At 38.7% G+C, this 21,813-nt stretch overlaps 3 protein-coding genes across 8 annotated transcripts in view; 1 reads left to right on the top strand and 2 right to left on the bottom strand.

Annotated features, from left to right (window-relative positions):
- Nucleotides 1-469: 469 nt before the first annotated feature.
- Nucleotides 470-10,183, bottom strand: tspan7 (tetraspanin 7). The gene is made up of 8 exons (XM_024284012.2): nt 9,914-10,183; nt 4,531-4,719; nt 4,380-4,454; nt 4,208-4,303; nt 3,919-4,074; nt 3,747-3,830; nt 1,103-1,187; nt 470-1,016 (listed from the first exon to the last, which is right to left on the bottom strand). Exons 1-7 carry the CDS (start codon nt 9,998-10,000, stop codon nt 1,119-1,121), a joined length of 756 nt encoding a protein of 251 aa, XP_024139780.1. The 5' UTR covers nt 10,001-10,183; the 3' UTR covers nt 470-1,016; nt 1,103-1,118.
- Nucleotides 10,184-10,389: 206 nt separating this feature from the next.
- On the top strand, nt 10,390-18,844 carry srpx2 (sushi-repeat containing protein X-linked 2). Of its 2 annotated transcripts, none has more exons than XM_024283933.2 (10): nt 10,390-11,098; nt 13,275-13,361; nt 14,200-14,391; nt 14,530-14,706; nt 14,906-15,029; nt 15,102-15,223; nt 15,312-15,491; nt 16,731-16,864; nt 16,953-17,074; nt 17,959-18,844. In XM_024283933.2, the coding sequence occupies exons 1-10, from the start codon at nt 11,050-11,052 to the stop codon at nt 18,137-18,139; spliced, it is 1,368 nt and encodes a 455-aa protein (XP_024139701.1). In that variant the 5' UTR covers nt 10,390-11,049; the 3' UTR covers nt 18,140-18,844. The 2 variants fall into 2 exon arrangements, with proteins under 2 accessions (XP_024139701.1, XP_036069726.1); XM_036213833.1 differs by lacking the exon at nt 10,390-11,098 and adding an exon at nt 11,771-12,038.
- The window catches only part of sytl4 (synaptotagmin-like 4), a 9,456-nt gene continuing 6,206 nt past the window's right edge, over nt 18,564-21,813 (bottom strand). For all 5 annotated transcript variants that reach the window (XM_024283930.2, XM_024283929.2, XM_024283932.2 and 2 more), the window contains exons 11-17: nt 21,101-21,279; nt 20,621-20,723; nt 20,300-20,461; nt 19,871-19,976; nt 19,680-19,788; nt 19,390-19,598; nt 18,564-19,157 (exon numbers count right to left, since the gene is read on the bottom strand). In XM_024283930.2, the coding sequence (XP_024139698.1) occupies nt 19,000-19,157; nt 19,390-19,598; nt 19,680-19,788; nt 19,871-19,976; nt 20,300-20,461; nt 20,621-20,723; nt 21,101-21,279 (1,026 nt within the window). In that variant the 3' untranslated portion in view covers nt 18,564-18,999. The remainder of the gene's footprint in view (nt 19,158-19,389; nt 19,599-19,679; nt 19,789-19,870; nt 19,977-20,299; nt 20,462-20,620; nt 20,724-21,100; nt 21,280-21,813) is intronic.

Here is a 21,813-nt window from a genome sequence, read left to right as displayed (position 1 = left end):
TCTTTATTCCCATCTGAGGATGAGTAGCACCAACTGCTTAATTTGCACAGTGCTCCAGTATCTGTGAATATTGTCATAGATATCTCCTCCGGCTAACGTGTGCACACAAAGTCCACTGATAAAGTTTTATTGTACAGGTACAACATTTAGCTATAATTATCTGACATAATTTATAACAGAAAAAGGTAAATCTGCTTTGGTCCCACATATCCAAAGTGGGTTAAAGTTTATTTTGTCAACACAGATACTTCATATCTCTGATGTTGTGAGTTATGTGAAAAGGTTGGGGTTATCAGCAGGCCAGACTGTACTACAAACAGAAATATGACATTTGAGGGCCTGAGAAGTGAAGGATAATTTGGACACTCCTGATGTTTACTGGTAAGAAATTCAATTCTGATCATTTCTTTCATTGAAGTCCATAAAAATCCAAAACGCTTCTTAAGATGCATTTCCAGACCAGACATGATTAAAGATACAGGTTTTTATTTTTTCCAAGTATTTTACATGCATTCACAAAAGAAAACGAACAAACAAATTACACCAAAGACAGTCAGAATAGCTGAATAAAGTTGGCACACATCATTGCAGACTTTCAGCAGGACTGGCCCCACTGAGGCTCATTGCTACACCTCAGACTGATGTCCGGGTGGTGACCTCCTCTCCATCTGGTCCACGTTTCACATAAACTCGAGTGGTGTTGAACATTTACTAGCTTAACGTCTACTGAATACAGAACAAGGAAGCTGTAAGATGAGACAGAATAAGGGAAAAACATTACGACAGTCATGATTTCCTCCAAGGAATAAACTTGAAATGTTAAGGTCCCTTCTTTGCTTTTTTTAATCCCTTCTTTCCCATGACCACCTTCATTTCAGCTCTTTTTTTTATTTTTCTGCAAAGGTGAGACTGACTAAAAGAAGAAGCAGGTTTTCCTCTCTAAAATGATAGTGACTAACACACACACACTAATAAAATCTTAACGGAGTCGGTTGGAGGTGTTTGCCGTCTTTGACCTGCAAGAGGAACACATAAAAACACGGCCGCTCAGACACACACACAGGAATCCAGTCGTTTACTAAATAAAAACTAAAACTCTTACCTGATCACAGAGACTGTTAGACCATCTCATACTGGTTGTTGGTTATGTATCGAGACAAACAGCAGGCCAGGAATATCCCAAACACCTTCAAAGAGAGAAGAAGATCCACACATTTGTCAAGTTTAAAACTCAAGATTTAAAAAAAAAAATGTTGAAGTTTTTTCCAAGTTCCATGTAAATGTGGAACAGCAAAGTGTAACTTTAACAGGTTGATGAATGACATCCATGTATGAGTCAGACTTCAACGCTGCTACAAAGCAGTGACCTGTATGGACCTGGCTCGCTCGGTTTACGGGATGCCCCTTCAGTGAAGCACAGATCAGGTTTTCAACTGTCCAATAAATACATTTGTGTTTAATATCGTTTATTTCATTATAATTTATTCTCACATGAAAATGTCTCCAATAAAGATCTGCTCTTGTTTTAGCTTACAATCCATAAAAACACAGAAACTCTTTTACTAATTGAATTCTCTACACACTTTTGCGTTGTTCTAGAGGCTCAATTGCTTCTCTGCTAAACTCCTAGAAAAGAAAACAAGAAAAAAAAAAACGTTCTTTGCGTAACAAACACTGTAAACAAAGTTTGCTTCATCTGCCGGAGGCTCAATCACGCCACCAAACCATTCCAAGCTCGCCGCTTTACATGCGTTTTACATAAATCGCGTTCAACAAGTCTGACTGAAATATACAAATGAGTTGACAGGTGAGGCTTTTTTCCAACATGAAGGATCATAATACTTGCGAGCGGTTTTGTTTTCTCACTCGCAGTCTTAACTGTTGGCACATTCTGTGAAAATAAAACCACAGTGTCCTGAGCGTAAACTGGAATGATGGGCACGCATGTGCTATACAAGTTGTTTTAGATGCAGCAGACCCTCATTCACCTCATCAAATTAATAGTCTGAGGCAAAGAAGAAGCATTTAATTAAAGGACACCACTAGGATTTTTCAGTTGTTATAAGAAGTTAAATATTTTACAATAATTGTGTTCTCCTGGTCCTTTCCGTACATTTTTCGGCAGGTAAAAATTCAATCATATTTTCATCGAATTCGGTAATCTTGGTATCAAATGTTCAGGACATCACTGCTTGTATTTTTGGTATTTATAAACATTATAGTTTTTGAAATATTGCGCAAAATATGCCCCATAGGAAGTAAATGAGAATTTTTTAAAATTCTTCAAAAACTTTGAAACCATAATTTGTAGTCATTTTAAAATAATTTGACATTGAGCTGTTAATTGAGCATTATGCTAGCTAATCTGGCATCTACTGAGATTTTTTTGTGCTAATTTGGAATTTAGTTAATATTTAAGCAACATGCTAATATTTTGGCTAGTATGCTATGTACTGAGTTTTTTTTAAATGCCACTTTGGAATTTAGCTAACATTTTATCAGAATGCTAATGTTTTGAACCTAATATTTTAAGAAAAGGATAATTTGTTTTTTAATAATTTGACATTCTACTAAGGATTATTAGGCTATTTTGGAGTTTAGCTAGTATTTTAGCAATGTGCTAAGCTTTTTAGACTAATATGACATCTATTAAGGTTTTTTGGGCTAATTTGGAGTTTACCACATATTTAAACAACACACTACATGCTTTAGCAAAATTGCAACATATTTAGGCTTTTACAGCAAACTTACTACAAATTTTTCAGAAATGTAAGCCAATTTAAGCAGTCTTTAATAGTTCTTTAACAAAATGTAAAGTCTTTTAGCCAATTTAGCATTATGTAAATCACATTTTCAGCAAATCCCTTCAGCAATAAGAGTAGCCTAAATTGCTTCAGCATTTTCAGCAAAAAGCTTCAGCATCTTCAGTGATCAGATTCAGCAAAAATGATTCACACTAGCATTGTCACAGGTAATGCAACTTTTCTAGTTTTGTTTATTTTAAATATTTCGGGTCTGAAGGTCTCCATTTCCATTCTGTGTTTTTGATAATGATCTTTGCAAGAATCACCTCTCCTAAGGTGACCTCGCTTTGATTTACCACATTTCTTTCCAAGGACAATTTGAACACACTAAATTGTGATGAGCTACAGAGGCTCACCCCCAGTATGCCAGCTGTCCTGCTTAAGAGTAACACAGTGACTTATTTTATTTTGTAAGATGCTTCCTGTGAGGGACAGAAGACGTTTTCCCTTTCCCCCCAAGAAATATTTAAATGAGACATCAGTGGATGCAGTTTATTCTTAGCAGGCTCTGGAGGTTTAGTTTCTTAAGGAAAAACTTTGTGAACAACATTCAGCGTGAAGCAGGATGTGCTCCAATGTTGCTTCTTAAATCTGGAATTTTCCACTTGTCTGGCGTCCATGTGTGTGATCAAAAGTGGGAAAATCGACCAGACTGGGGGATAATATGAATATTAAGTATAAGTCAGTTAAAAGATAGCCATCACAAGTGAGTTTCATATTACCAAACCAAATAAATCTTGCCTCAAAACAACCAGAGCATCTCCCCAAAACTGCAGGTTTTAGACGTACAAAGATGTAAAAACAAACAATGATTCCTTTATCACATTTCCATTAAAAACATGGAAGCCAAACCTCTTGATGTGCAACTTAAAGATGGGAATGTGTTGTTGAAATCACAGCAATGATCACTGTGAATATATGGGTGTTCAGTGTCAGTCGCACCTGAAAGAATGCAATCCCAAACGAAATGCCAGCAATGACTCCCAGGTTAGACTCCATCACATTTGTCACCAGAGCAAAGCAACCCTGTGAGAGATAAAACAAAGGGAGACATTGAAAGCTTTGAAAAAAAATCCCAGCAGGACCTTTGGCTGTTCAGCTGCTCCAGACTCACCGTTGTGAACACCTCTTTCCCAGCCTTATCGAGGTCTTTCAAGATCTCATCGGTGCAGTTGCTGTTCTCTCTACAGCAGCTGCGAGGGATTCCCTTGGAATTAAAGTAAGGCGCATCCTTCCAGTCAGTGTAATTTTTCACTCCGCAGCAATGCAGCTGAAAACAGCAAACACTACAGTTTATACATGTCAGTGGTAAATAAATACACCTCTGCTGCTAATGCTTCAGCACTGGACTTTCACAGTTAAGAGAGGCCTTCAGTTTGTAGTCGGGGAACATTAGGACTTACCGTTCTCTGGATGGTATCCAGTGCAGAGCTTAAGGTGTTTGTCTCATTGTAGGACTTCACTGCATTCGTATAGGCAGTTCCCATCACAGCCTTAATCTGGTGAGTAAAAAATAGAGCAGATGATGAGGTTTGATGGACTAATATAACTTCTGTATCTAAAAACGTGTCTCACCTCATGCCTGAAGATGAAGCCTGAAATTCCAGCCACAAGCTCAGCCAGGAACACCAGGGTCAAAAACATGGCGTACTAACGGAGCACACACACACACGTGAGCTCCAAAACATCTCATTTGAGGAAGGGTGCTTTCTGCTGCTCCTCTTACCAGTTTGAGCATCCACGGGCTGCCGCGGCACGTGGCGAAGCAGCCGAACAGGCCGAAAATAACAATGATGGCTCCGGTCCCAATGAGGACATACGGCGCGTTGGTGCCCCCCTCAGAAGCCAGGGAGAGATATGCCTCAAGGCTGACCTTACCCCACACCCCGACGGCCAGCAGCACCACTCCTGTGAACTGAAAACCAGCACTTTGAGTAGAGAGAACTGACTGATCAACTCACTCTGATCAGCAGAACGTCAGCAACAAATGTCTCAAAGGAAGATAAGTCAAGGTAAGTAAAAAGTCATCCAACATGAATTATCAGACACTGAAACTTGACTAGCAAGAGAGCTCTCAGCAATGGGGGCAGGGGTTGCTTTGATTCAGTGGCCCCACCCCCCATTTAGTAGGGCTGGGTTGATGAAATCGATTGAACTTAACAGGACAATAATCAATTTATAAAAAATTTGATCAATTTAGCAAATAAAACTAAAGTCTACTAGCTTGATGCTAAAGTTTTAATGGAATTTCCCATAGGATGGCTAATGCTAACGCTCGGTCGACCTTAACATACATTACCGACTAAATTAATATCTTTATAAACTCACAAGCACGAACTTTCCAAACTCCTCTAAGGAAACATTTTTAAAGTAATATTTGTGGTCTAAAACACTGATTTTTGATTTTCTTCTTCCACTGGAATAAGGTGTAATGCCATAGCGTGATCGCCACCTAGTGGCCATACTGAAATGCCCTCCAGGAGAAGCAGAACAATGTTTACTATGTTAATGATCTGAACATTTTAGTTAGAGCTTCTCCTTTTGAGAATCTATGTAACACTATTTGATATTAACAATCTCAATATTTGATGAATAGATTTTACAGTATATGAACTGTATCAGATTAATATAAATATATTCAAAACAAATAGTAGATTATTAATGTTTTTCTAAAAAAATGTGTCTAAATGTGTAAACTCAAAATTGAATTGAGAGGATCAAAGGAATCAAAGAAAAAAAATTGTAATTGAATTGATCCAGCCTCTTGTGAATTGAATAGTTTCTGGAAATTATTATATTTATTTATATTTAAAATTTATACCCAACCCTACATTTAGATGAATTTCTATTAAACTACTGCCGCTCTGCAGAAACTATGTCCTATTAAACAACACTGTTTTTTAGTTTGGCAAAAAAAATGACATAATCATAATTAAAAAAACACTGCAAACACATTTACAATAGATGCAAAGATGATCTAAGGAGTCTTTAAAGCAATTTGCTCACAAGATCTGCCCGAATAATGCGAAGCAGACGTCAATGGCTAAATATAGATCTCAAAACTGATGTTTATGCCAAGCAAGAATTCTGCATGGCTTTTTTACAGAGCTGGGAACTTCTAACCAGACAAATATCATCAATATCTTTATTCATTTATGAAGCGCTGCATCCAGTAAAAATCAAATTTGCCTTATCAAACTGTTGCTGTTCTTTTGGGAAACAAAATAAAGTACAGGGCCGATTTCAGCGATACGATAAACAAAATTAACTTCCACATTTGATCAACTTTAGACAAAACCCCACCAGTCGCAGCATCACAGATCGAGATGTTCCAATAGATTCATTTAGCTGCCAGTCTCAGCAAAAACACACCTGGGAAAAGCTTTTAGTCTGCGCTTCAATCATCTCTGGATTTTCCTTAACGCCTCAGTAGGAGTCATTAGCCAGACCAGAGGCAGCAGCTCAAACAGCCAGCAGCAATAAAACGCCAGATAAAAAACACTGACCTGAACTGCATCTTGGAACAGCATTAACCTCAGCTGATTGCTTGGTCTAACAGTGGGAGCAACCATAAGTGCCCATTTTCTACTGATGTTGATCTTCTGTTTATCCTTTGTAAATAAACCTGAGCGGTGTGTGTTTGCAGTGAGACATCATCACCTTTCAAAAGACAGTTTAACCCATGTACACTTTTATTGGTTACATGAGGAAAAGGGAAAACATGTGCAGTGAATTAAATTTATATTTTTGTTATTCGTGTAGCTGAGTTAATATATTTAATGTATGCGATGTGAAGGGTTTAGAATGAAGTTCATGGTCAAATTTACTACAAATATAACTTAAAACATGCAGTACCGTTATGCCCCACATACATCTAACCCATCCCATCCTATGATACAGTCACCGCCGTGCTGTCAGCTGCATGTGAAAGCAGGATTTTCCTTTAAAATGTGACACTTTCTGAGGCTGTTTACTATTAATCTTGATTTTAGAAAGTAAAGGTTTTCTCATTACAACCCTGCCAATTGTGCTGTTTGTTTTTAACCATTATTACCTTTAACTCTTGAAATGTTCTTACTGTGTGATTCAGGTGGCGACAGCTGGATCTAAATTCTTAAAACATCCAAACTTCTCTTAGAAGGTATGGGTATTTTCTTCATTAAAATTTGTTTCAATTCATTATCTTGCATGAATAAAATGAGAACCAACCAGTTTCTTATGAATTACTACTCTGACTATAGGTGTGCCTTTTTCTTTTCTTTAGTGAAGGTGGTACTTTTTTAATTTTAACAGATGGTTATAAAAGAACCTATTATATGAAGCCAAGAGGGTGTTTACTTTCCATGTGACTGAACTGTTGAAGAAAATGTGAACGTTCTTCAGATAATGAGTGTTAATAACAAAAGCAAAAGAAACTTCTTTATTATAATTAATTTTGCAGCTATTTTGACTAAATCCATTATCACCTTTCAGCATCATCAGCTTAACTTTTTTAATTTGTGTCAGGAAATGTTTGAAATTGACTTGGAAATTTTTGATTTATCACCTGCCATGATCAGAAGCAATCAAAACAGCCCACAGCATTTCCATATATCCCAAAGGTGTTTCAGGTGTTTTGCTTTTTTTGCTTTCTTAAAGTTTTCATTGAACAATGATAAATAATAAAAGGACAGTGAAATTATAAGACAAACAAAAAAAAAAGCATACAAACAGCTGCTCTTATAATGCAAGACTTTATCAAAATTTGTAAAACTATCCATAAACACAAAAAGGAATAGACACTTTAAAAAGCTAAAATTATAGGTTGAATCTTTTCCTAAAGATCCAGTCCGATTAAAATTGTGGTCTTTACATGTTCTTGTGCCGTTTTTCTGACGATGGAAGACATAAATAAAGCAAATCTGCGTATTTTTTTTTTTATTCAAATCGCTGTGGATCAGTGGCAGAAAAAAAGCCCCTTTAAATAAGATTGTATTTGTGATGTGGAAAATACGCTGGGCAGACCACCAGCTCCTTGTTCTGCTTCTTTCTAATGCATGCACTTGTATCAGACTAGATGTCTTCGTTTTCTGGCATTAGGCTAGATGAATATTGTCAGGATTAGCTCCAATATTACTTTCCAGTTTTGTTGCAGCAGTAATGTTACGATGGGGTTGCGAGGGGCTGTAAACTAGCGGGAAATTGAATAAATGGATGGGTGACAGGAAGTGGGTGTGGGCTTACTCTGTGCCAATGGTACCAGCCACAATTTATAGGTGAATTTCTAATGAAGTCCTGTCGCTCTGCAGAAACTGCATGTCTTAGACAAAACTCCTGAAGGCTGAATGACAACAGAACCGTACAAATATTGGCAATGAGCAGTTTCCACGTTGATACCACTACACTTGTGGATTCCTTTGTCAAAGCTTTTGATGATCAGCTGACATAAATCTATGATAGGATGATATGGACCTGCAGTTTTAGGGTGGCTGGCTCCAAAGCCACCAGCATTAAACCTGTATAAGATAAATAACCAGCTGTGTTTGTACCATTATCTTACTCCACTGCTGTGCCCTTGAGCAAAGCTTTAATCCAATCACTCCAGTGGAGCTGATCAATGGTCGTAAATAAATGCATTTGTACAAAAGGGCAGATACCAAGTGTGAATGTGAACATGGTGTCTTTTAAACATAAACTCCACTCTCCTTTGAATAGAAAATGTTAAAAGTAAAAACAGACAAAAAAGTAAAGCCCAAGTGGTTCAAGGAGTTTCCTTTTGTGTTAATTCCTTCAGAGATTTTTCTGTTTATGAGATGCATCTTCTTAACAATTAACTTTTATCTTGTATATTAAAATAAATGTTCCAACAATCAAAACCAGACGCACGAATTCTGTACAGATTTTTCAAATTTAATTTGATATACTACTGTACTACTTCAATTTTAAAATAAAAAAATACGAGGATAAGTAGCAAAACAAGAATAACAAAGAGACTATTTGCACATAATTTTGAAATAGTGCAGCTAGTGCTGAAATATGTGCAGGCAATGCAGCAATGTGCAACATAGCCGCACGTATTATGTGTGGCCAACATGAATTTCCATGTTTTAGTGTAAATTACATCAGCAAAAGTTGTTGCTTTTTTGCATTTTACTCGCAAATAACTTTTATGCCAAACAAGTTGTTCATTGTGTCAAAAATTAAATGTAATGCAAATAAACTGGTTTTCCGGGAGTTTTTAGAAAATAATAATTTTTAGAAAAGTAAATAATTTTACAAATGATTACATTTAAAACATCTAATATATTATAATAGATATTATATTTACTTTTAAGTACACTGATGGAGTTTATTTAGATATTCTCTATAGGAAATCCAGGAAGTATAAATGTAAAATGACTGAATAAATAAATACATAAAAATTAAAGTTGATTGGGGAAAACTGGTAAAATAGTCTTTTAATCCTTTTAATTAAAAAAAAGTTAAAAGTGGATACCTTAAAATAAAAGAGAAAGTAAATCTCAACTATTTGTAGTCAAATTATTACATTAAGAATTTTTCCCACTAAATCTCACAACTAACAGTTCAATAAAGCCACTCATTGGAAAATTTATCACGTTTATGACAACATTTTGAGGTTTTACTTTATTTTAAAAAAGCTTATTTTAAAGTTTTCTTATTTTAGCAGAACTACTTTTATACTAACGTCTATTGGTATTCTGTACAATCGAATATTTGAAAGAAAAAGTAAAACAAAAGTGGTCATTTTAACGTAAGTAGGTAATACATTTTTAAACAGAAAGCCGAGAAATAATTAATTGTTCAATAATGTCATTAAACATTAGAACATTTTGTTTTCGTAAACAGCTAAATGCTGCGTTCACGGACACACACACAAAAATCTTTTTAAGGTTAATGTTTGTTTCTTCCGGTCAGTATTTGGCACAACACCGGCAGCCACGGGACAATCAACAAGTGTTTTTTTTTTCTCCCCCCAACACCAAACAAATTCCTAGCACGCTAACAGCAGTGATTTACCACTAGCTCCTTTGACTAGCGGATTCTCTGAGCTCTTTGTTGCTCTGTTGTTTGCTAGCTGGCCCCCATCCCAAGTCCAGCCGACAACTCACCCAGAAAATGAGGCTGTAGCAGATGAGAAAAGTCTTCAGGCAGGTTATCACCGGCTTCGTCTGAAGGCGTCGAGACGGTGGCGACATGTTGGGAGTTTTACCAAGAGCCAGAAAAGACAAAAAAAAAGTTTTCTGCTCTCCGCTTCGACGCGGAAATGTTGGGGAGGAAGAACGAAAAAAAATCTTTCAGAGATAAATCCCTAAGGAAAAAGGGAAGTGTCGTCACGACCCCAACATTCACTTTCCTGCATGGATGAAGAGCTCTTTTCATACTCAAGTCCTTAAAAAAACAAAAGCGCAAAAAACACCGGAAAGCCGCTCGCGGGGCCGCCAAAATAAAATACAAGAACACCTTTAAATAAATATTAGCCAAAGGCTTTAAATAGAAAACATACATAATCAAACCCATTAACCTACATAACTAACTAATTTTATTTAAAAAATAAAAAACACAAGTAAATAGCAGTGGAATTAACCAGGATTCCATGCCTTTCAAAGTTAATACACTTATTTTGATAATAGCTGAACTGTTTCCGGTCTGAGTGAGGGCAAAATCTTCTCTCTTGCTTTAAAGTTTAGGGAAATGAGATAAGCTTTGTAAATAGTGTTAACAACGTGGCACCTATTAAGCACTAAGCGTGAATATTGTTTATGCAGTATTTTTCGCTAATATATAATGTTGTGTTTTTTCTATTTATTGTATATCTTTTCTCATACTTTTCTCATATGTAGTTTTATTTTATTTCATTTTTTAAAATCTTATATAAATACTTAACGACAACGGCGTTTATGCTGGCAATGTGTGATTTTTTTTATTTTTTTATTTTTTATTTTTGCTTGCGATAAACCCATATGGATAAACCAGTGACCGTCCTCTTGTCTCTTGGGCTTTACATTTACTTTCTAGAGGAGCTTTGGCGCCATCTAGCGGTTGAGTCTCGCGGCAGGAACGCCTTGGCATCAAGCGGCGTCTTTTCTCAACAAAACTAGGTCCTGAACGTCTTTGTGCGACACTAGCTCCAAATCCATCTCCGGATTTACCTGCATTTTTCTTTGTCAAACACAACCCTGGAGCAAAAACAGCTTTACATTTTTTACTCTCATTTTCCTCTGGAAGTGTCTTTTTTCCTCCAGACATGATCCTCAACGGAGTCGTTTGTGTATTTATCTTACTGTCCCTCCTTGGTGAGTAGAAATTCCACTTTCGCAACTGCGTAGAAAAGAACCTTGCATCAATAAACTGTTAGAAGAAAGTTAGGCCAACTCTTATGAGATTGTCACAATTTATTTAAATTAAATATATGTTTGTATGTCTTACATTAAATAGAAATGAAACTTTGTTTTTCCAAAACTTTAAGACAAAAATGTGATTTTCTTGCTAAATCAACAGAAACTAGTAGATTTTCGGATTAAACTAAATCAAATTGAGAAAATGTTGAAAAATAGTCCTTAATAACTTGAACATAAAAAGACTATTTTTGAAGTGGTAATGGCCCTAATGCATCTGTCTTCTGTGTGACAAAGAATAATCTTGTTGGAAGACAAAGCAGACTGTAAATGTGTCTGTTCCTCACAGGAGGCTCATAATGTTACAACAAATGTCATTACTACTGTTTGATTCACTGTAAGTCCTGAAAAGATTTGAAAGATGTTCCATAGTGCATTTCTGGAGAAGGTTCAAGTCAAGCTGCCTCTGCCCTGCAGCAGGGAGAGGCTTTCATCTCAGCAAAAACAGATGCAGATGTGCTGATCTCCAAAAGAGGTCCACTCTCTTCTCTGTGGAATGAAGAATAAACTCTCAACATATCCCAGCATGCAACTGGCTGCGCTCCAGAGGAGATGAATTTCACATTAGCTGCAGCTGGGCCTGCATGCTCCTCTCTTCTGGTGAGCTGGGGGGGTTTAATTACAGCTGGGCTCCAATCACTGCCAGATAATTACTGAGACACCCCCTCCTCCTCTTTGAAGCAGACCCAGCTAACGTCTTCTGTTAAAGCTTTGAGATAAAGTGACCTGGGAGGGAGCGGGGGGCTCACAGGAGCTCAGATGCAGACTGATTGAAAGGATGCAGATGTGTCCTCAGGTTTGTCATCAGAAAATGAAACCTTAGATGGACAGCATTGGGGTGAGTCACTGCTGCAGCAGCCTGTCTCCGTGCATCAGCTTGAGCTCTGAGCGATGGACCGCTTGTGTCAGTAGCATCGTGAAAATCTTTAATTTGAGAGGAATAAAAACCAAAAATGCAGACGATAGATTTAATTCAAACATTTCCTGGAACCATTTGCATTAAAATTAAAAAAAGCAGACATAGTGAACTGGAAAAAATGAGGCCAGCTAAGCAGGAAGAGGCCTGACATGGAGGTGTGGGTTTCCTGACTGGAAAAGTTTAGCTGCCTGCTCTGAACATGCAGCCATTCTTCAAGATTTCCCAAGAATAATGAGCTAAAACCACAATCTGATGAGGAAATAAGAGCAGTGTGACACTGAAAAGGATTGCTTGTGCACAGAGTATTTCAGTCACGGTGGAAAGTGATGAATAAGAAGCACCATCTGCAAGTCAGCAGTGAAAGCAGGCTGCTGGCCTCAGTGTGTGGTGAGCTTTCTGCCAGTTTATTGACATGCAAACCAGCTTTAGATATTAAATCACACTGGAAAATAGTTTCTACATTTTTTTATGGGCGTTATTTGTAGAGTAAGAAGATTTCTTTTGAGGAAACACCTACTGCTTACTCCTCCTGCCATCTTTGTATCAATTCACAATTGCATCTTTTGTTTTTATTTTATTGTATTTTTTTTAACCTATTTTTCAGTCACACCGGATGCTGGATTTGTATTCATCTTTGAGATTTTTTTTATTTTTTTTCCCTTTTAAATATCTTAAAATGAGTCCAACTTTAATGGTGTCTGAAGAAATACAAGCAACTTATTTGAATGTTTCCTCTCAATGAAGTAAATTAAGCTGAAAGTCCCACTCCAGTCCTCTTTTTATATATTTTCAAAGCATTCCCGGAGGTCTTTTATTTATGATTATGCTGTTTTTAGCCAAAATCAAAAAATCTGTCAGGCAAAATAAAGCATTTATTTATCTTTTATTTTACATATGAGCTGCTTGAAAAGAACAAACGTTTCAGTTGCTTATACTCATTTAAACCTCTGGATTTTCCATCACTGATTTCTTATCCAGGTGTTTCCGACCTGGAATGTTGTGTAAAGGGAAGTTGTGAAAAATGAGACTGTGGGGAGAACCGCGTCCCCCTGATGCTCCATGACCCACATTTCTTGTGTTCAGGTTGTTGTCTTCCGCTATGAACCAGTTTCTGTGAAATGAATCAAATGAAAGGCTTGTTTTTCTCTCTTTCAGCTGCTGCAGTTCCGGTTGGAGCCGACACAGAGTACGACAGCTACAACCAGTCTGCAGAAGATGAAGCTCCTCAGTTCGACTACACATGTTTGTGCGATTTTATTCTCTTTTACAATCAGAAAGCAGAGAATTTTCACTGTTTTCTGTTGTTTGGTGGATGCACTTTTTTTTTGAGTGTGTTTCATTAAAAAAAAAGACTTATGGTGATCTAGCAGGTTTGGCTCCAGCAGCCCCATGACCCTGAAAGGGATTCAGTGGGTTCTGATGGATGAATAGTTGGATGGACGGACTTATGGCAGCAAATGTTTTTCAATAGAGCCTGTATGCATCATTGAACCTTGAAAATGTCATTTATATCTCGGAAAAATAAGTTTAAATGTGAAAGATTCTGCAGGCTGGACACACATTATTGTCTCTAAACGTTGTCAAAGTCTACAAACTTTTATCTAACCAATGTGAGATTCTTAAATATGCATGCTGCATTTTCATGTAAGTAAACCTTTCAGTTGAAAAGGCCAGAGAAAATGAAAAGACTTTCAGAACTTTGGTCAAACTCTAAATCCCAAAAGCTTTCTGGAAACCTGACTGACGCTTACAAATTCACTTCTGAAAATGTTTTTTTTTTTTTACTTTAAATTTTCTGTTGAATCTAATAAGAAGAGAATATCACATTTCTTCACTTTTTTCTCAAATGTTTAATGTATTTATTGAAACCAAATTTTTGTGCCAATGGAAACTGTGCAAATGACAAATGAATTCTAACTTTCAGATGTTTTATGCCATTTTATATCAAGTTCAAATGTCCCTACATGTTCTAAAAGTTGGATTTTAAAAAGCCAGACATTTTTTAAGCAGAGCTGCTTCCAAAAATTCTATTTTAAAATGTGTTGCAGCTTTTTAAAAATCCCCTTTCTTTTAAAAACAGACCCTTACTGGTGTCACCCTGTGAACCTGATCAACGGCGAGGTGACCTGCCATTCTCCTAGAGCTGGGGGCTACAGCAGCACGCTGGGGAGCCGCTGTAAAATGAGCTGCGATCGAGGGTACCGGCTGATTGGAAGAAGATCAATCCAGTGTCTGGCCACCCGCCGCTGGTCTGGGACCGCCTACTGTCGCAGTACGTGCAGAGATTTCATTTCAGGGATGATCTGTGGTTGTTTTGGGTAGACTGGACCAAAGCAGAAGTGTTTTCAGCTGAAGGTAACAGACTCTGCTGCATGAAATGGTGCGTTTAAGGACTTGTGTGCTTCCTTAGAGATCCGCTGCCATGTGCTGCCCCTCATTCCTCACGGCAGATACACCTGCAGTCAAGGCTTCTACGTGGACTCCAGGTGTGACTTCACCTGCAGGGTAGGCTACCGCATTGAGGGGGAACACTCACGCACCTGCCTGCCCTCGGGGGCGTGGAGTGGAGCACAGCCGGTGTGTTCAGGTACAGTTTCTACAAAGCTTGCTCAAATGTTAAAGTTGATTTGGAAATGGATCGATCCGGGATTTCAGCGTTTCATGCATGTTCCCGGCTCCTCTTTGGCTGGAGTCAGCGTTCACCCCTGTTTCTTCTCACACTCAAACCCTTTTTATGTGCGATTAAAGATTTTTCCTCTCATCCTCCGTCGCTCCCTTCATTTCAGATACAGAGCCTCCGAAGATTAAGTGTCCTCCATCCAGACTCAAGGTTGCCGACCCAGGAAAGCTGAGTGCCAGAGTGACCTGGGACCCCCCCAGCGCCACAGACACCGCAGACAAATCCCTCAAGTTAGTTGCTTCTTTTCTTTCAGTGTTTTCAGCTCTAAATGGATCACCTGACCTCTTCCTTCATCTCTGCAGCGTAGTACTAGTGGGCCAAGAACCCGACACTGAATTCCAAGAAGGAGTTCATGTCATCAGATACAAAGTGTACGATCAAGCCAGGAACAGAGCCGCCTGCAAGTTTATTGTACGTGTTGAGGGTAAGCTACGTGCTCTATAATGCGTTCAGGAAAAAAATTACCTTTTGGGGTCACATTTTTATGTTTTTCATCTGTGTTCTCTGTGAAGTGAGAAGGTGTCCAGACCTACCCTCACCTCTGCACGGTTACCTGAGCTGCACCTCTGTGGGGAACAACTACGGTGCAGCCTGTGAGTACCACTGTGACGGAGGATACGAGCTCAAGGGGATGTCCACCCGCGTCTGCCAGCTCAACCGCAGCTGGAGCGGGGGTGCGTCTGAGTGCACCCGTAAGTACTGAGGGGTCATGGAGTGAAAAAAATCATGCCATCTTGTTAGGTGTGATATTTGTGTGATCAAAACTATTTCAGGGAAATAGAAAGATGACTTGTAAACCTGATAAATGCATCTGAGCTTCTGCTCTCCCTGCATGAATGTGCACATAGGTACAAACTGCATTACCACCAAAAAGCGGATTTATTTTAACTCAAGCAATGAAAGTCCCTTCAAATAAAGTACTTGATACTTTCTTTAAAGGGATACCAAAAATCCTAAACCAGGTAAAAGTTCTTAAGACTTTATGAGAAGGTTTGAAAATTGTCTCTGCATGGATCGATACCAGGAAATGACACGGGTCCCAAAACCACTTCCGACAGAGGAACTTTTACATGGACCTCAAGAAATTTTGAATAAGAAAAAAAACTATTCTTCTTAAATGATGACTTCAGACCACTGAGCAACAATCCAGATTTTTCCCCTCAGTCCAGGTGAAACACATTTGATATTTCTGAATTTTTGGCACCAGTGAAGGAAATAAGTATTTGATCTCTTTGTGATTTTGTAGGTTTTCCCTATAAAAAAGAAACTGATCGGCTCTCATCATAATTGTTAGTTCATTTGAAGAGTGAGAGATTTAAAAAAAAATCACAAAGAAAATCAAGAAGACTTTAGAGAATTTGGCATCAATTTAACCCGTGGTGTTTGGAGGAAGAGAAATGCTGCCTAGGATCATAAGAACTCCATCCCCACTGTCGAGCATGGAGGTGGAAACAGTATGGTTTGGGTTGGTTTTTTTCTGTACAGTTCAATTATGACAATTCAGGAGTTCAATGTGTCGACGGATGGAACCGTATACTGTCATCCTGAGTGAGGGCCTTCAAATGGGTCAAGGAACGGCTGAATAAGAAGTCATGGAGTGGTCCAGCCAGTCTCTAGACCTTAACTCTCTAGAAAACCTACGCAAAGAGCGGAAGTTCAGAGTTCCCAAGCGACAGCCACCAAATCTGAATGATTTAAGAATTCCTCCTGAAAAATCTGATTATCGACTACAGGAAAAGCCTGACAGTTTATTGAAAGAGCAGGAAATCGACTAGAGTGAACAGAGGATTCTTTAAAAACTAAATTTGCTAAAAATATTCCGGTTCTCTGTGATTCTGAATCCAGCTGCAATCAATAAAAAATACTGAACTGAATCAGACATGAAGTTTATTTAGATGTATGTGAGATACTAAGTAACTTTGTGTTTGTAGCCATGGAGTTGAAGTCCGACGTGAAGACGAGTTCGGCGCTCCTGGATCAGTTCTACGAAAAGAGGCGGCTGCTGATTGTATCTGCACCGGACATTTCTGACCCCGATTACCAGCTGCAGAACCTCATGATTCAAGTGGGCCGACTTCTCCGCTCTCAGAAGAGTTTCTATAGTGATGTGACCCTCAACCATTAAAAATGTTTTTTTTCTGCTCTTTTATCAGAAATCCGATTGTGGGTTAGACCTGCGACATGTAACCGTCATCGAGCTCCTGGGTTCTCCGCCTCAGGAGACGGGCCGCATCAAAGAGAATCAGCTTCAGTCTGACGTCATCGAGGGTCTGAGGTGATAAAGACGAATCTTTAGTTACTCTTGCTCATTAATGGAAAAATGTTCCTAAGAAGCAGCACTTCATGAGTATTTGGTATTCACATTTTGCTCCAACCTTCAAACTTTTTTTATTATTTTTGTTAAAACAGCAACAAAGAGTTTCCCCTCAGCAAATTCTTTGGCCTTGCTGTGAACTTTGGCTTAAAGATCTGCTCAGCATTTTTAGAAAAACTCCCAGACTTTCCATATTCTCTTTACTGATGTTTGGATGAAGGAAACGGCTCTGAGGTTTCAAAAATAGCAAACATTAACAAAGAAGATGTTTAGATTTAGGGACAAAGAGGATACACACAAAATGCATATTTAAAAAAAAAAGTCTTCAAGAGATCTTTTTTGATCCTATTTGATGCTGGAATCATCTTCTGTAACAATTTTAAGCAAAAAGTTGTCTTTGCATTTCTGCTTTGAACACCACTGCAGTACAGTCAAACATCACAAGGAAAATTAACACCAACACGATTTTGAAGCAGAAATCCGTCTGATCTTTGTGACCTACCCTCTCTTTTGGAGGAATCTCGGTCTCTGCACTGGAGGATAACAGATCCCTCTAAACCATCTCAGATTGGAGAAATGTTAACTATTTGATTGTCTGCTTTTAAAATGATCTCCTTCCACAAATCTCTCCCTAAAAAAAATCCCTGCTGTTTAGCTGCAACAAACTTCCCCCTCCCGAGCAGATCTTCACTGAAATCTGGCTCTTTAAAAGTGAAATTTCCTGTTTATTCACCAGATGTTTGGAATTGGAAACAAGAGTTTCATAGCTCAGTGGTTTTTAGCTGTTTTTTCAGTTAAAGCAGTGAACTCTGTTCATTTCAAAACTGCTTGTGTTTTCTCTTCAGACAAGCCTTCAGAATCTCCAGAACCTACTTCAGCATGGTGCTGCTGGATGAGCTGGGGCTGGACCGTGAACGCTTCATTACTCCCGTATCTCAGGAGGAGCTGTTCTCCTACATCGACAGCTTCCTGCTGGATGAGGAGGAACGCGAGAAGCTGGAGCTCCACAGAGACTTCTGCGACTAAAATCTGAGATTTGTGTCATAGAAGTGTCACAGGCAGATGACAACCAAAACCCAGGACCAAAGAGAGATTTTAAAGAAATATTTAAAGAACAAACAGGTTCTCCTGGTTAAATGTGATCAGTAGAGCAAATACTGAGGAAGCTGAAATGGATTTACTTAAACAAAAATATGTTGAGACATTACTTTTTTATAATAAATCACACTCAATGAGTGATTAAATATGGAAAGACACTCCTTTTTAACCACAAATGTCCAGCAACGAAGAGGACAGACACTTTCAGGTGGGAGTGAACATGGCTCCACCAGTGCTTTTGTGCTGTCACTTTTATTAGATGAACAAAATATTCAATGTTTGAGGTTAGCGTGACCGCCATCACACTGTAAAGAAGAGCTTAAAAGATCAAAGATACATTTAAAATCAGGAGTTTCATTAACTGGCTTTTAATTCAACTTATTTATACACAAATCTCGTTGACGTCAGTCCTAAAGTGCAGTTGTGTTGGATTGAACGAAGGCACAGTTCTGTTACAGTGCAGAGACAGAACTGCTCTGTGTTCTGTATGCAATAAAAAGATGCAGTGAGACAAAGTGGATCTAAAGATTTGAAACTAACAGTCTGGACTTTAAAAAACAAAAATGAACTTAGTGTGGTGATGCTTTGGCACGTTTCTCAACAGTCTGAAGTCAGGGAACCTAAGATGGACTTCATACAGGGAGGTAGATGTTAACTACATATCAAACAGTGATGCTCCTCAGCAGGTCTGATCAGCATCAAAGCTGGAATACAGCCACGGTATCAAGTTGGTCTCAGCTTCTGTAGTTCTCATCACTTTAGTGTCTGGATCCTTTAGCGTCCGGCCCTCATTTCCCCTTTATCTTTGCCATCTTTGCCATGGTGGAGCGCAGTGGAAGAGTGCCCTCTGCCCATGAGTCAGGGTACTGCATCATCTTCTGCCACAGACTGACCTCCTCTCCAACAGAGTCCAACTCCACCTCCGTTTTCCCAACTTTGATCGCTCCTGCAGAGGAGAAAGTTATGATGTTGAGTAAATGCATTTTCTAGTCTTTAAAAATGTTACTATCCACAAAGCAGTAACTAAATATGATGTATAAATTATATCTAAATAAATGATGTTGCATTTGTTCATGTCTGTTTTAATAAAGTCACAGCTACTGTCTCTGTATTTGCTGAAATGCTGTCTATGAACAGCTGGATCAAACTTCTCCTCGCTGAGAATGTTACGTTCGTACCGTTGCCAGAGCTGAGGCGAACACCTCCCAGTAATTCATTGTTCAGCACGGCCTCCTTGTCCCACACCGTCAGCTCCAAACACACCTCCTTCAGCTGCTCCAGAGTCAGCTCATTATACACAAAAATGGTATCATAGTGAGGGTTCAGGTTCTTCTTCACCACTGGAGTCTTCATCTTTGTGGTCTTTGCCTTTGATGGAAACAAGTGACTGTAAAGCCACAAACACCATGTTAGTTGAACAACAACAACAACAACAACAACAACAAAAGGTGTTGACTCCATCCTTTACCCTTTAACAAAACTGTCTGTTGTGCTTCCAGACTTTCCTGACTTCAGATTTTTTGCCTCCTTGATGAGAACATGCAGCTCTCCTCCTTGGACTTTAGCAGCTTTTTTGCCTGAAGGAAACGTTAATACGTCAAAAATAAGTAAAAGCTTTAAGAACATAAAAACACAGAAGATAAATATGTTTTTACATACCTTTGACTTTCTCAGTGGTAGACTTGTTAGGAGTGACGTACTTCAGTGAGATGACCAACTCTCCACTGTACTGTTCGAAGGCTGTAGCTGGCACATCAGAACTCGTCTGTTAGAGAAGAAAACATCTATGAAGCAGAAGAAACACTAGAGTGGTGACAAACTGATTAGATTTGACTATTAAAGGACCACTGAGGCTTACAAATCCACTGCCGTTTGAATTACACCATAACAAATTCTCTCCACTGCTGGTCAGTAGAAACAGTTTCTTCTACAAACTCAAAGTACTGCTGTATTTTAGAGGAGATTACTGCCGTTTTTAATTCTGGACAGGAGGACGGGGAGGGGGAGAACCACAGCTCTGTTAGCACAGATTACATTTTAAAAGTTAAAACAATCTGGTTAATAATAAACCTGCAGAGTCTGACCCACCTTCCCTGTGAGGTGCCAACATTCTTCAAGAGGACTGTCCAGGTTCCTGCTGTCCAAGGGGACCATCACCTCCCCCAGGAAGACGTTACGACTGAGGCGGCCATGATGCCAGACAGATATCGACACAGATTGGTTGAGCAGTTCAGAGCGGCTGATGGAGTACTGGTTTAAAAAAATAAAATAACAATTGAAGGCTCAAAGTCAGTTTTAAGAGAATCAGGACTTGGACTAAACTTTTTTAGAGGGTGGTTTCACATTTCATTGACTCTCATTTTTACTCTTTTCAGTAGTCTCTCTAATAGGTTGGGGTTAGAGAATTACCTTTAAGGTTTCACTGAAAATGGGATGGATGGTGTTTTTCTTGATGCTGGTTTTCTTCTTGCTTTGGCGAGTTTTGTCGTGGAGCAGATAACATTTTACATAACTAAAACACACACAAAAAGAGCAGGTCAAAAAAAAAAAAAGCTTCTCCTCAACATGACTGCTAATCTCCCACAGCATTTCCTGACCAAATGCTGAGAAAGAATTTCTGTTGACGTTCAACTTCCTGTGAAGCTTCACTAATCACCCCTGGGATGCAAGCACGCAGACTGTAAACACAGCCTCTTATCTGCACTGATCAAAGCTGTGCTAACATCACTTGGGGGTGTGTTTTTACTTGAAAATGTGTGGGTTTTTTTCTTTTTAAAAACACACAACCCGCACAGAAACATAATGTGAACAATCTGAGCTCTAATAAAGTTTGCTTTAGACATTCGGAGGCCTCCTCTTAGCTATTTTTGAACAGAGGGGGATATTTACGGGTTGGAGAGCTTCCGGGAGGCGTCGCCGTAAGCCAGATCCTGGCACTCCTTGATGAAAACTTGCAAGCTCTGGGTGTGCTCGTCGTATCGCAGAGAGAAGACAACCTGCCCGCTCACCTCCACGGTGCCGTAGTCTCCTGCATCACTGTAAATACTCATCATGCTGCCCAGTGTGCTCTGCACAAATGAAGGGGAACCATGTTGGTCAATGTTAAGACTTGGATAGACTTTTGTTAGAAAATGAATCATTTACATCCAAGCACAGGAGACAAAAACACATTTAAAAGAGAAAAAAAGAAATCATAGACTTCAATCAACTTCTAGTCCACACGTTGACTATGGTCATATAAAAAAGTACGTTTTTACACCATCTTGTGTACTCGATGCTTTTGCATGAATAGTTTTCTGCAAAACAACTTTGTTCCGACTGAAAGTTTTCTGTCAGTCTACATGCAGACAAGCCATTGACTAAAAGAAGGCTCATTGTTTTTATCACCTCTCCACCACCATGCTGAGCAGACTGTGTCTCGCTGCCTTTATCTTATGTCTATTTAATGTTTCTAAACTAAGTGCGATGTTGTCTACTTCTGACAAACCTCATTGTTTCAAGAGCAAGTCTATACAAACAAATGTAAAAGTAGTCATCTGTCCTGATCAGTGTTGGGACTAACGCCGTTTAAGTATAACAGCGTTACTAACGGCGTTATAAAT

Source organism: Oryzias melastigma, linkage group LG10 (assembly GCF_002922805.2).
Source record: "Oryzias melastigma strain HK-1 linkage group LG10, ASM292280v2, whole genome shotgun sequence".
Classification (NCBI taxonomy): domain Eukaryota; kingdom Metazoa; phylum Chordata; class Actinopteri; order Beloniformes; family Adrianichthyidae; genus Oryzias; species Oryzias melastigma.
This window is presented reverse-complemented; position numbering and strand designations above follow the sequence as displayed.